At 46.9% G+C, this 15,127-nt stretch overlaps 1 protein-coding gene across 10 annotated transcripts in view; it reads left to right on the forward strand.

Moving 5' to 3' along the window:
• The window catches only part of DAAM2 (dishevelled associated activator of morphogenesis 2), a 134,869-nt gene that overhangs the window by 34,470 nt on the left and 85,272 nt on the right, over nt 1–15,127 (forward strand). For all 10 annotated transcript variants that reach the window (XR_012715298.1, XR_012715299.1, XR_012715301.1 and 7 more), the window contains exons 3-5: nt 2,798–2,887; nt 10,695–10,769; nt 12,392–12,486. Coding sequence is in view for 6 of the 10 variants with exons in the window: in XM_075267330.1 (XP_075123431.1) it covers nt 2,798–2,887; nt 10,695–10,769; nt 12,392–12,486 (260 nt within the window). In the remaining 4 variants the exon portion in view is untranslated. The remainder of the gene's footprint in view (nt 1–2,797; nt 2,888–10,694; nt 10,770–12,391; nt 12,487–15,127) is intronic.

Genomic DNA, 15,127 nt, shown 5'->3' on the forward strand with positions numbered 1-15,127 from the left:
ATTATAGTAGTTATATTCCTGTACATAGGAGGTAGTATTATAGTAGTTATATTCTTGTACATAGGAGCAGTATTATAGTAGTTATATTCTTGTACATAGGAAGTAGTATTATAGTAGTTATATTCTTGTACATAGGAGTAGTATTATAGTAGTTATATTCTTGTACATAGGAGGTAGTATTATAGTAGTTATATTCTTGTACATAGGAGCAGTATTATAGTAGTTATATTCTTGTACATAGGAGCAGTATTATAGTAGTTATATTCTTGTACATAGGAGGTAGTATTATAGTAGTTATATTCTTGTACATAGGAGCAGTATTATAGTAGTTATATTCTTGTACATAGGAGGTAGTATTATAGTAGTTATATTCTTGTACATAGAGGCAGTATTATAGTAGTTATATTCTTGTACATAGGAGCAGTATTATAGTAGTTATATTGTTGTACATGGGGCAGTATTATTGTAGTTATGGTTGTGTGTTCAGTGGTTGATGTTTCTGACTGTGATCACTATATTTGGATCTTTTCCTTCTTCTTGATGATTTCTTATACTTTGAGTTCTTGTCTATACTTTTTCGCTCTCCGTTAGTTATGACGATATTTTCTCGCCGCACACTTGGCTCTGATCTTTGTGGTCCCTTCTTGCGCCAAACTGCAGCTCTTTCTTTACTAGCGGGTATTGGGATTCTGCGTTTTTCTTGTGTCTAGACGCTGTGTATGGAGAATTTTTTATAAGGACCTGCTCGGGTCTGCACCGCACTGAAGGGTGTGAAGGTTTTTGTGAATTCTTCCTTTCCTGTTATTTGACGCCTTCCTATTCCGTAGTACTGTACATAGATTGCAGTCACTCGCAGGATGTAAAATACTCACAATACGTAGAATCTCCCTGTAGATGTGTCTTTGGTCTTATTCACACCTAGGGCCAGTGCTGTAGGGTACAATGCTTCACAATGCCTTATACTCCAGTTACACCCAGAGCTGTATTACCTGTTTTCTACCATTGATGAATCGATTAGTAGCAGCTTCTATGATACAACATAATGTACGGTTTTGGTTGCTGCATTGCCTTCTGGGACTTTTAGTAGTTTTGTGTATCTGAGCGTATCTAAGCCCCACTAATACACTGTGTAATAATTTGAGTGTATCTAAACCCCTTTTATCCTCTGTGTAATATGGACATTAAGCACGAGGTTGCAGGTAAATGTGAGGTCCTTACCGGAAACTAGCAGAATTACCAGTGCAGCATTGGATATGATTGGAATAATATCAGAGCTGTGAATGCAGCTTCAGATGTGACTGGAGTATAAGACATGACTTACAGTCATACTTACAGTATATAAAAAGTGTTGTATTGTCCTGAGCATCAGGCCCAGATTCTCCGCCATTGTTATCAGCCAACTATCCTCAGACAGACTTCTCACCCTCCTCTTCGTCAGAGCCCCCCAGTACTGCTTTGTACAGTCCTTAGCTATCCTCAGACAGACTTCTCATCCTCCTCTTCCTCAGAGTCCCCTCCAGTCTTGCTCTGTATAGGACGTATTATGAGTTGACCATCCTCAGACAGACTTCTCACCCTCCTCTTCCTCAGAGTCCCCTCCAGTCTTGCTGTGTATAGGACGTATTATGAGCTGGCTATCCTTAGACAGACTTCTCACCCTCCTCTTCCTCCCCCCCCCCCCCCCATCCTGACCTCAGACAGCATTCCTTGGCTTGTATTCCAGCTGCTGCCTGACTCTGGGCCAGCCATCCTATGTAACACGGCTCTGGATGTTGTTTCGCTCGTCTGCCCCTTAGATTTGGGAATCCATCCTGTAAGTGTTTCCATATGTCTCCTTGCTCAGCTTCTTAATCCATATACTACACAGGCCAGGAGCTGCCAGGCAGGGGCACAGCGAGACCCCCGGGAGGACACCACAGTGGTCAGCAGCTGCTACCTGGCGATATTGTGACCAGTATACCCCACTGTCCAAACTGGTATAATAGGAAGAATGCCCGGACCCCACATTGACTGCAGCATATCAGTAGACCCTCCAGGATCACAGCCACAGATCATACAGTCACCCTATGGTCATCCATCCTGTGCCCCCTCCTGATTCTCCTGGTTCACGAGTGGAATACCAGAAGTACAGTGAAGACTGACACACAAGAGGAGAGAGTGGTGGATGTGACTCTCATTGTATCACCTGGGTAAAGTGTGATACAGTAGAGCAGCTCAGGGCCTCATACACACCATAAACTGCGGTCACATGATATAAGTGAGAGCCAGGAGATGGCACAGGGGACAGATTTGTGCTGCTACATGGCATATGTTAATACTGCTCACCCTGATACATTGTAACAAAGCCCCGCTGTGAGATCGCTACATCTTATAGACATCCCCTTCTATTACGTTACATGGTTGAAATATGGAAGCTTTGGGCCAATTTACTGACCTGTGTGAATATGAGCGGACTGTAAGTAAGTGATGTATGTGTCTTACCTGTAGGGGCGCTGTACTGACCTGTGTGAGTATGAGCGGGCTGCCAGTAAGTGATGTATGTGTCTCACCTGTAGGGGCGCTGTACTGACCTGTGTGAATATGAGGGGGCTGTCAGTAAGTGATGTATGTGTCTTACCTGTAGGGGCGCTGTACTGACCTGTGTGAATATGAGCAGGCTGTCAGTAAGTGATATATGTGTCTTACCTGTAGGGGCGCTGTACTGAGCTGTGTGAATATGAGTGGGCTGCCAGTAAGTGATGTATGTGTCTCACCTATAGGGGCGCTGTACTGACCTGCACATGTTTCTAATTGACAGGATGAGCTGGACCTCACAGACAAGAACAGAGAGGCCATGTTCGCCCTCCCCCCAGAGAAGAAGTGGCAGATTTACTGCAGTAAGAAGAAGGTAAGTGACCGCTCAATACCTGTATACGCAGATAAGCTCTATTTATTGGGTGAAAGTTCTTTCTATTTACAGAATGTTCCTACAATATCTTCTCTTCCCCTACTCCAATATGGCGCCCACCTTCAGATCAGTGATATACTTGAGTTACAAAAACGCGACTTCTTTCTCCCTAAAACAGCGCCACACCTGTCCTTGGGTTGTGTCTGGTATTGCAGCTCAGCTCCATTGAAATATATGACCCAGAATTGTAGTATCACACATGACCTGCGGGCAGCGGTGGCGTCATGCTTGTCATTCTTTTTTTAAATGTAGATTGTGAGCCCCACATAGAGCTCACAATGTACATTTTTTTTCCCTATCAGTATGTCTATTTTGGAATATGAGATGGTAATCCATGCAAACACGGGGAGAACATACAAACTCCTTGCAGATGGTTTTATGCCCTTGGCGGGATTTGAACACCAGGAGTCCAGCGCTGCAAGTCTACAGTGCTAACCACTGAGCCACCGTGTGGCCCCTATGCTTGTCATTCTTGACAAACTTCCAACTTTTGCCTACTTGTTGGCTCACCTTAAAAAGTTTGGAAAAGCTTTGGAAAAAGGAGCAGGTTGTGATATGTGCAGCTGTAGGTGGCAGCAGAGGGGCGGTTTGTGTGATATGCAGCTGTAGGTGGCAGCAGAGGGGCAGGTTGTGTGATATGCAGCTATAGGTGGCAGCAGAGGGGCGGGTTGTGTGATATGCAGCTGTAGGTGGCAGCAGAGGGGCAGGTTGTGTGATATGCAGCTGTAGGTGGCAGCAGAGGGGCAGGTTGTGTGATATGCAGCTGTAGGTGGCAGCAGAGGGGCGGGTTGTGCAGTTGTTAGGTGACAGCAGAGGGAAGGGTTGTGACTTGTGAGATGTGCAGCTGTAGAGGGCAGCAGAGGGGCAGGTTGTGAGATGTGCAGCTGTAAGTGACAGCAGAGGGTCGGGTTGTGTTTTGTGCAGCTGTAGGTGCAGTGGCGGAACCAGGGTTTGCGGGGCCCTGGGCAATTGACATTGGTGGGGCCCTACTTACTGGGGGGTCTTACTGGGAGTCACCCGTAAATTATATGTCCCCCCTCCATCTCTCCCCCATTTTCATATACACCCTTCATCTGCCCCCAGATTCATGTCCCCCCCTCTATCTCTGTCCTCAGTTTCATGCCATTCTCCCCCTTTATCTGCCCACAGTTTTATGTCCCCCCCCGTCTCTGCCCCAGTGTCATGCCATTCTCCCTCTGTTCATCTGCCCCAGCGTCATACTGATCTCCCCCTCCATCTGCCCCAGTGTCATGCCGTTCTCCCCCCTCCATCTGCCCCAGTGTCATGCCGTTCTCCCCCCTTCATCTGCCCCAGTGTCATGCTGTTCTCTCCCCCTCCATCTGCCCCAGTGTCATGCTGTTCTCTCCCCCTCTATCTGCTCCAGTGTCATGCCGTTCTCCCTCCGTTCATCTGCCCCAGCGTCATACTGTTCTCCCCCCTCCATCTGCCCCAGTGTCATGCCGTTCTCCCCCCTTCATCTGCCCCTGTCATGCCGTTCTCCCTCCGTTCATCTGCCCCAGTGTCATGCCGTTCTCCCCCCTTCATCTGCCCCTGTCATGCCGTTCTCCCTCCGTTCATCTGCCCCACTGTCATGCCGTTCTCCCCCCTTCATCTGCCCCTGTCATGCCGTTCTCCCCCCTTCATCTGCCCCTGTCATGCCGTTCTCCCTCCGTTCATCTGCCCCTGTCATGCCGTTCTCCCTCCATTCATCTGCCCCAGCGTCATACTGTTCTCTCCCCCTCCATCTGCCCCAGTGTCATGCCGTTCTCTCCCCCTCCATCTGCCCCAGTGTCATGCTGTTCTCACACACGCTCACCTTTCCTCGTTCTCCTGCAGCTCTCTCCCTCATACACATATTGTAGCCGCGATGTGATGACGTCATCACATCGCGGCTACAAATGCCGGAGCTCAGCGTTAAAGCAGGAGCTGAGCTGTGACAGCTCCTGCTTTAAACGACTATGTATTCAGCTCATCGGCGTCCATAGGACGCCGATGAGTTGAAATCGGGACATGCTGACCGGGAACATTTTGTTAGGTCCGGGCCACGCCGCGGGGCCCCGCTAAGCGCGGGGCCCCGGGCGGTTGCCCGGCTCGCCCGGCCCTGGATCCGCCCCTGTGTAGGTGGCAGCAGAGAGGCAGGTTGTGTGATGTGCAGCTGTAGGTAACAGCAGAGGGGTGGGTTGTGTGATGTGCTTAGATACACAGTGATACCTCCCCCATTGCACTATGACTGTGCACCTGACAAGATCTGATCCTGTTCTCTGCAGTGATGTGCAGTGTATACAGTCTGAAGGGCGTATTCCATGTTACCCACCTGTTACTGGGGGTATTACTTCCTCCTCCACAGGGTGGGGCTGTGCTTGACTCATTCATTTCCTCCATGGCCCCTCAGGATACTTCTATATTCTGCCCTGACAGTGCCGCCAACCCCTGTAACTGGTGACACCGCTGTGAATGATTCTGTACATGACGTTCTTGTGTCTTTCCATCATCCTTATTACTTCCTGCTATCAACACCTGGACCTGCGCCCACTCAGCCCACTTATTATTCCAGGTGCCCACGCTCATAGTCCGGGCATTTGTCCATCGCGGCTGCAGCAGCCAAAGTGCATGAATCACTGCCGCAACGCTCACAGCTGGACGCCCCGCATCATCAGAGTGTATAACGTATACCAGCTGTATATCTGTCATTATATATAGGAGATACCCAGGTTATACCAGCATGGTCCATATCACTATATACAAGGAGATGTATAATTTATACCGGCTGTACATATATAATTATATACAGGAGATAAAGCAGCATGGTCCATCTCACTATATGTTATATATACAGTATACTGTGTATTGTGTGGCTGTCAGTCGTGCAGGATGTGTTGGGCTTGGATTGATGATGGGAATGTTTTGTTCTGTGGGTGTCGTCAGTTTTGTCGGGTTCTTTATCGCAGTCCTATAACACCCGGGTGTCCTGATTTTTGGCACAGGCCGCACTTCTTAATGATCTTGGCATGGCGCCACTGCCTTGCTTGCTCAGAGTCTCGCTTGCTCTGAGTCTGTCAGTGCGGGGCAGTCAGGAGATGATTATCTACAGTTTAATTTTTTATGGTTTGTGTTTTGCGTCCTCATGAATTCCTGCGGAGAGGTCATTACCCCGTGTGTGACTCTGTCCTGCTCCGTACAGCCTGGGATGGGGAAAGGGGGGGGGGACACAAAAAACCGGGGACATGAGGCGCTGCGGGAAGTGTCAGTCTGCAGGATAATACTCCTCCGACACTAGGTCAATAAAACGATGACCTTACTACTCTCCCCCCTATCCTCTCCTCATCATAAGGGGCTTATGGTTTTTGTGGGATGAAAAACTGAGATTTTGATAAAATGCAGAATAATTAGGAACAACAGAAAACTATCCTTACAAGGTGTGCGAGGTGTAATGGCGGCCAAAGACCCATCAGTCACCGGAGTGATGGATAACCGATCAGTGACCGCAAAGAATTTTACCCCACAGGCTGAAATCCTTATCAGCACCAACACCATTATAAATCCAGAACCCGAAATACTGTAGGGTGGAGTCATAAAACACCAGCATATCATACTGTATGCTTCTATTAATGAAATGTATATCCTGTATTATACTCCAGAGCTTCACTCACTATTCTGCTGGTGCAGTCACTGTGTACATACATTACATTACTTATCCTGTATTATACTCCAGAGCTGCACTCACTATTCTGCTGGTACAGTCACTGTGTACATACATTACATTACTTATCCTCTATTATACTCCAGAGCTGCGCTCACTATTCTGCTGGTACAGTCACTGTGTACATACATTACATTACTTATCCTGTATTATACTGCAGAGCTGCGCTCACTATTCTGCTGGTACAGTCACTGTGTACATACATTACATTACTTATCCTGTACTGATCCTGAGTTACATCCTGTATTATACTGCAGAGCTGCACTCACTATTCTGCTAGTACAGTCACTGTGTACATACATTACATTACTTATCCTGTATTATACTCCAGAGCTGCACTCACTATTCTGCTGGTACAGTCACTGTGTACATACATTACATTACTTATCCTGTCCTGATCCTGAGTTACATCCTGTATTATACTCCAGAGCTGCACTCACTATTCTGCTGGTACAGTCACTGTGTACATACATTACATTACTTATCCTCTATTATACTCCAGAGCTGCGCTCACTATTCTGCTGGTACAGTCACTGTGTACATACATTACATTACTTATCCTGTATTATACTGCAGAGCTGCGCTCACTATTCTGCTGGTACAGTCACTGTGTACATACATTACATTACTTATCCTGTACTGATCCTGAGTTACATCCTGTATTATACTGCAGAGCTGCACTCACTATTCTGCTAGTACAGTCACTGTGTACATACATTACATTACTTATCCTGTATTATACTCCAGAGCTGCGGTCACTGTTCTGCTGGTACAGTCACTGTGTACATACATTACATTACTTATCCTGTATTATACTCCAGAGCTGCGGTCACTGTTCTGCTGGTACAGTCACTGTGTACATACATTACATTACTTATCCTGTATTATACTCCAGAGCTGCACTCACTATTCTGCTGGTACAGTCACTGTGTACATACATTACATTACTTATCCTGTATTATACTCCAGAGCTGCGGTCACTGTTCTGCTGGTACAGTCACTGTGTACATACATTACATTACTTATCCTGTTTTATACTCCAGAGCTGCGCTCACTATTCTGCTGGTACAGTCACTGTGTACATACATTACATTACTTATCCTGTATTATACTCCGGAGCTGCACTCACTATTCTGCTGGTACAGTCACTGTGTACATACATTACATTACTTATCCTGTATTATACTCCGGAGCTGCACTCACTATTCTGCTGGTACAGTCACTGTGTACATACATTACATTACTTATCCTGTATTATACTCCGGAGCTGCACTCACTATTCTGCTGGTACAGTCACTGTGTACATACATTACATTACTTATCCTGTATTATACTCCAGAGCTGCACTCACTATTCTGCTGGTACAGCAGTGGCGTAACTACCGGGGAAGTAGAGGTAGCGGCTGCCACAGGGCCCGGGACATTAGTGGGACAGGTGACTACCGCTGCAGCTTTTTTTTTAATAGGCCGTTACCGGCTGGAGCATATCTATAGGACCAAAATTTAATATAAGGAAACACGGTGGTTATCTATGGTATTAGGAGCCCCCCAGTGATATATACTGTTCTGTACTATAATAACTACGGGATAGTTCTGTATATGGCAGGGACTCCTCCCGGGATAAGATTCAGGAGGGTGAATCCGGCACTCATGTGCCAAGTTTACACTTAATGTTTTGTTGCTGCCAGTTGTCCTTGTGCGACTCCGGGTGTCACCACTGGCAGGGCTCGGCTCACCCGACTGGCAGGAAGGACATGTTTGAGGCATTAAGGGCTGTTCGGGGTCACGGGAGGAGGAGGCAATTGAGTAGGAGTGCTGCTCTGGAGGTAATGGCATCTGCAGCATTGACTGCACTAGCTGTGTGTATCATGGGATGGAAGTAAAAATCCCTACACTATGCTGAGGATGGCCCAATAGGCCGAAACAGCGCTGTCCATAGTTGGGAATCTGTTCCTTTTGGGACAGAAATACTGATTTAGCAATTAAATCCACATTATGATTAAAAGACTTTATAACTGAGTCGTTCATGATGTTAAGGATGCTGCCCTCTATAGGGTGGTGTACAGAGTGCACTCTGTTCTCCTAATTCCATCCAGGAGATTAGATTTGCATATTTTTTACCCATAATCCCTAGCGGAGCAGGAATGACTTGTAAGTCTCCGTACTGCCTATGTAGGCAAACACTCTCCCTAATGTGGACGAGTGCCCCCATACCCTGGGATGGAAGTAATGATGGAGGTTGTAATGCTGCCTGCTTCTCTGAAACTGGGTAACACCTGATATGTCTGTCTCTGTTATGGGGACACTATCAATGTTATGGGGGAGCTGTGGCTGTCACTGTGATAGGGGCACTGTTGTTGTCACTATCTTGGGGGCACTGCCAATGTTACAGAGGTTCTGTGGCTGCCACATTGGTTCCCACAGTGTAGACTATCAGTAGCCCCACCTGTGTACCCCAGCAGATGACTGACTCTGTTTTTTGCCTCCATTATCCTCTTGGTTCATCTCTTGCTGATTCTTGTGGTTCATCCATAGCATGGCGGTGTCAGGGGTGGGGGGAAGGGTGTTGCTTGGGAGATACAATGTAACTAGTCCAGGGCTGAGGAGATACAATGTAACTAGTCCAGGGCTGAGGAGATACAATGTAACTAGTCCAGGGCTGAGGAGATACAATGTAACTAGTCCAGGGCTGAGGAGATACAATGTAACTAGTCCAGGGCTGAGGAGATACAATGTAACTAGTCCAGGGCTGAGGAGATACAATGTAACTAGTCCAGGGCTGAGGAGATACAATGTAACTAGTCCAGGGCTGAGGAGATACAATGTAACTAGTCCAGGGCTGAGGAGATACAATGTAACTAGTCCAGGGCTGAGGAGATAAAATGTAACCAGTCCAATGCTGAGGAGATACAAAGTAACTTGTCAAAACAATTCAAGTTCAGTTAAGTTTGATGGTCGCCGAGCATGGACAGCCCGCTCTCAAATGATCTGAAAACAAAGATTGTTCAACATAGTTGTTCAGGGGAAGGATACAAAACGTTATCTCAGAGATTTAACCTGTCAGTTTCCCCTGTGAGGAACATAGTAAGGAAATGGAAGACCACAGGGACAGTTCTTGTTAAGCCCAGAAGTGGCAGGCCAAGAAAAATATCAGAAAAGCAGAGAAGAAGAATGGTGAGAACAGTCAAGGACAATCCACAGACCACCTCCAAAGAGCTGCAGCATCATCTTGCTGCAGATGGTGTCACTGTGCATCGGTCAACAACACAGCGCACTTTGCACAAGGAGAAGCTGTATGGGAGAGTGATGAGAAAGAAGCCGTTTCTGCAAGCACGCCACAGAGTCGCCTGAGGTATGAAAAAGCACATTTGGACAAGCCAGCTTCATTTTGAAAGAAGGTAAACTTAACTGAACTTGAATTGTTTTGTAGAAAGAAATGGTCCAAAATTCCTTCATCCAGGATCCAGGAACTGATTAAAAGCTACAGGAAGCGACTAGAGGCTGTTATCTTTGCAAAAGGAGGATCTACTAAATATTAATGTCACTTTTCTGTTGAGGTGCCCATACTTTTGCTGCGGTCAAATTTTGGTTTAATGCATATTGTACATTTTCTGTTAGTACAATAAACCTCATTTCAATCCTGAAATATTACTGTGTCCATCAGTTATTAGATATATCAAACTGAAGTGGCTGCTGCAAACACCAAAATATTTAGAACTAAAAATGATTAAGATTAATAGGGGTGCCCAAACTTTTTCATAGGACTGTAACTAGTCTGGGGCTGAGGAGATAAAATGTAACCAGTGCAATGCTGAGGAGATACAAAGTAACTAGTCCAGGGCTGAGGAGATACAATGTAACTGGTGTGGGTGGAGTTGAGTAGATCTTTGGGTTTATCAAATCCTGGGCCCCGAGGTGATGGTGGATAGCCATAACCTAGTCCCTGTGAGTAGACATGGACAGGCTACCTGCTGACTGTTTCCTTTCTATTGATTCCTCAGCGCCATCTTGACCTTTGACTTATCTTTTTATCAATTATTTGTTGCAGGAACAAGAAGATCCCAATAAGCTGGCAACCAGCTGGCCCGACTATTACATCGACCGGATCAACTCCATGGCAGCCGTAAGTGATGTGTACGCTGTGAATACTACGCTGACTACTTAACCCTATGTTCACTGCTTATTATCTGTACACACGCTCCTCTAGTGGTGCAGGATACGTCACAATATCATTAGCATTTCTGATCCACTTACACACAACTGATGCAGCAGCGCTCTGTAGAGGGCGCTAAGACTTAGCAAACTACAAATGTATGAAGAATAACCTGTTCTAGATCCAGATATACCTCATTCTAGTCAAATACCCGTTGATCTCCCAGCAACCTCCTCATTAATATTCACTGCACTGAAATGATGTCACAAGCTCCTCATTAATATTCATTGTACTGAAATGATGTCACAACCTCCTCCTCATTATTCACTGTTATGACGTCACAACCTCTTCATTAATATTGACTGGACTGATGTGATGTCACTGTGAATACTAATGAGTTGGTAGTTGGGTTAAAGAGATTTGGGTAAGGGGTCCGGGAGTCCCGGGTGAGTTGCGGTGCCTGCAATAGCTGACTTGTGCATCTGGTTGTGATATAATATAATACAATACAATAATATAATAAATCATCATATAGTATAATAAGGTATACAATGCAATGCAATATATAATATAATACAATCTAATATGCAATATAACAGACTCTGCAGATCTTTCTCCAGGTTAACTTGTCTTAGTTGATTGTGACTCGAGCAGCGGTCAGCACTGACTGGATCTGACCATGAGCTGAGACTTACGGTGCAGACAGTCTGCGATGAGAAATGTAGAAATATCACATTCCTGGTCCTGTATTGTCCCCAGCCGCCATGTTGTGTGGCTACCATGGCTACTTGACATGGTGTGCAGGGTCAGAGATAGTTGTATGAGACACCGGCAGCCTTCCGTTGCTCTGTGACCGCCCAGTCTTTTCCGCCTCCATTGTGTCTCTGCTCGTCCGTTGACCTGTAGATCGGAGCCCTGACCATGAGATCGGCCATTGCTCTCCTTCCATGTATTACAATGAGAACAGGGAATGAAGTGGTCGCCAACCTGCAGCAGGTCACTTATAATGAGAATAATGGCGGCCCCTACATGACACCAGCAGTGTGTGCAGGCCGAGACCTTATTATTACTCCAGGTCTGTGCCCCACCACAGATGGGGGGCCTGGACTATCTGAAGCCTTGTTTTCACTGTAATCTCTTGGTTGTACGGTGGCAGATGATGTGTCCAAGGGTGCATGTCCAAGAAAGGCTGGGTAGAAACAAGCCCAGGATTTAACCCATCATATACCAGAACACAGGCTAGAATTGTTTTCGGATAAGAAAAGTGGCAACTGCTTAGTCACGAGGACCCCAGACTGGTGGTATCAGCCCTCATGTATCTAAGACACAAGGACCCCCGACTGGTAGGGGACTGATATCTCCTATATACTGGTGAGGGATCCCCCAGAAGACTGTGCAGGTCAGATTTACTGAGCTACCAGATATGATCATACCCCCCTTCATCAATTATATTTATTTGGATTAAATTGTCCTTGATATAGAACCCCCTCCCTGTTAGGTTGGGGTCTACAGACAGATTGCACATATAATCCGGTGACCACGTGCTGCAGCAAGTTTCGATACCCTGGTCATGTGATTCTCTCTTCCCGCAGATGCAGACTCTTTACGCCTTTGATGAAGAGGATACTGAGATGAGGAATAAAATAGTAGAAGACTTGAAGACGGCTCTGCGGACCCAACCTATGAGGTACGGCGTCTGAGATACATGACACTGTTCTTTGTTGCGTTGTTATATACATAACACAGCCCTTCATTACATTGCTACAAACATGAAACTCATCTCTGTTAGGTTGTTAGTAGAGATGAGCGAGTACTATAAACGAAACGGCCATTCCGAATAGCACGCACCCATAGGAATGAGTGGAAGTGCTGCGTCCATTCATTCCTATGGGTGCATGCTATTCGAAACAGGAGTTTCGAATAGTAATCGCTCATCTCTAGTTGCTACATACATGACACTTATCTCTGTTAGGTTGTTACATATATGACACTGGTCTCTGTTACATTGTTACATACATGACACCGTTCCTTGTTACTTGGTTGCCCCCTGACTTCCTGCAGGCGGGTTCTCTCCGGGGTTCTCTGGGCAGAGGTCGGAGTTAATGAGTAAATGACATTAGATTGATACGAGGATTAGACTTCACTTGGCGACGTCTCCGCCGCGGCTGATAAATAAATCCTTTGTGAACGGAATTTACGTCTCATTATCGTCTGTTTATCGGAGGCGGCGGCGGTTCTGGACCATTAACCCTAATAATAGGATAAAGAGCTACAAGACATTCCCACACAAATTATGTCCGAGACAAAGTGGCCCCCGGATATCGGCTCCCAGAGGGAGGGGCCATGCAGCTGGAGCCCCTTGGAACACAGAGGAATTCCCCAAAAAATAGAGTCACTCTCAAGATAAGAAGATTACATGAGATTTCACCCAAGTTTCCCCAGACCCTGAATGACTCACAGTTATACTCCATCTACAGGACTGGTAGAGATGGCGGAGCGCTGTAGTCGGCTGTGCCCGTCAGTCCCATGGACACTTAATAGAGCGGCATCCACAACCTCCATCTACTCCATAACTCCCAACTCTCAAAGGACAGACTGGGTGGCGCTTTATGCCCGGCACTGCACATTTAGCTCCACCCACTTCTGTGTTGACACCGCCCATTGTCATCCATTTTTCCATGTGCCTCCACACAGTATACTGCTTCTACAGTCACCCTAATATTATATGCCCACACATTATAATGTTCCCCTCCAATTGTCCCATAGTATGAGGTCCCCTCTCCTGGTGCCCCAGTTTAAACTGGGGAAAACTAGAGGGGACATTAAACTATGGGGCAGCTGGAGGGTGACATTAAACCATGGGGATAGTTGGAGGGGGCAATAGAGGAGGACATTAAATCATAGGGGTAACTGGAGGTTGACATTAAACTTGGGGCAACTACAGGCAGACAAGTCCCCCCTCCAGCTACTCCCACTGTTTAATGTCCCTCCTTCCATCTGTCCCCAGTTTCATGCCCCTTTCATTTTCCTCCAAGGTTTAACATAATAAAACTACTGCTCCTCCCCTCTTCTTGCTCCCCTGCTCCTGCCCTCTCCTCTGCTCCTCCCCTCTTCTTGCTCCCCTGCTCCTGCCCTCTCCTCTGCTCCTCCCCTCTCTCCTCTGCTCCACCCCTCTCCTCACTCCCCTCTGCTCCTCCCCTCTTCTTGCTCCCCTGCTCCTGCCCTCTCCTCTGCTCCTCCCCTCACCTCTGCTCCTCCTCTCTCTTCGCTGCCCTGCTCCTCTCCTTACTTCTGTTCTTCCCCTCCACTCGCTCCCCTGCTCCTGTCCTCTCTTCCCTGCTCCGCTCCTCGACTCGCTCCCCTGCTCCTCCCCTCTCCTAACTCCGCTCTATTCTCCTGGAGTTTTCAGGTGTCTTCAGGCATGATGTGAGTGATCATCAGATCATATCTACCAATACTGGGGCCGGAGCACACAGGGGCACAGTGGTGAGGGAGCAGTTGTCTGTGGACAGCTCCTGCATTACCACTGTATTCAACTCATCTGCGTCCTTGGGACATACTTTCATGCTGACCAGGACAGTTGATCATTGGGGGCTCCACCAGTCCCCCTCATTACGACACTAATCACTTGTCCTACAGGGGGCATCATTTATAGGATGTTAGACTAGATAAGGTCCTGACTATTCCTGTAGAGGTCCAGCTGTGAGGGAGTCTAGGGGGGGAGGGTGCAATTCTTCTCACAGGATAGCTGCCTATAGGTGGCACTAGAGAGGCATTACTGGTTCTTCCTGGCAATTCTCACAAGCAATGCATCGTGGGACATTTATACACACTAGCTCTCTGGAACAGCCGATATCTTTAGTCCTATATTTTAGGATTGTTTCATAGGTTGGACTTACAAGGTGGCGGATATAGGGGGTGCTAGAGTATATTTCCTCTTACCCACTGACAACCCCTATAAGTCTCGGAGACTTCTGCCAGTAGTTGCCTCTGCCCAGATTGTATGTTTTCTGCCCACCTTTAGGGGGCGCAGTGTACCAGACCTGTATAGCTTCACGCTAATATACCGTCATACCATTACGCCTCTTGAGGCCTAGTGTCGACTTATCTGAATTTTACCGTCCATAATCCAAGTTAATCAGTTTAAAGACGCAAATAAAACGTGTTTATGAGTTGGCGCGGTCCTTGGGTTCTTGTGCCGCCCCCGTCGCTCCCCTCGTGCTGTGTGAGCCACCTCAGCAATGCCCGTGTTCGTTGGCAGCCACCACCACTTGTAACTGGAGACGCCTTGTAGATCCCGAATTTGCTCCCGGCTCTTGAGGGGTCGA

The sequence above is a fragment of the Leptodactylus fuscus genome, chromosome 3, assembly GCF_031893055.1.
Source record: "Leptodactylus fuscus isolate aLepFus1 chromosome 3, aLepFus1.hap2, whole genome shotgun sequence".
In the NCBI taxonomy this organism is placed as follows: Eukaryota; Metazoa; Chordata; class Amphibia; order Anura; family Leptodactylidae; genus Leptodactylus; species Leptodactylus fuscus.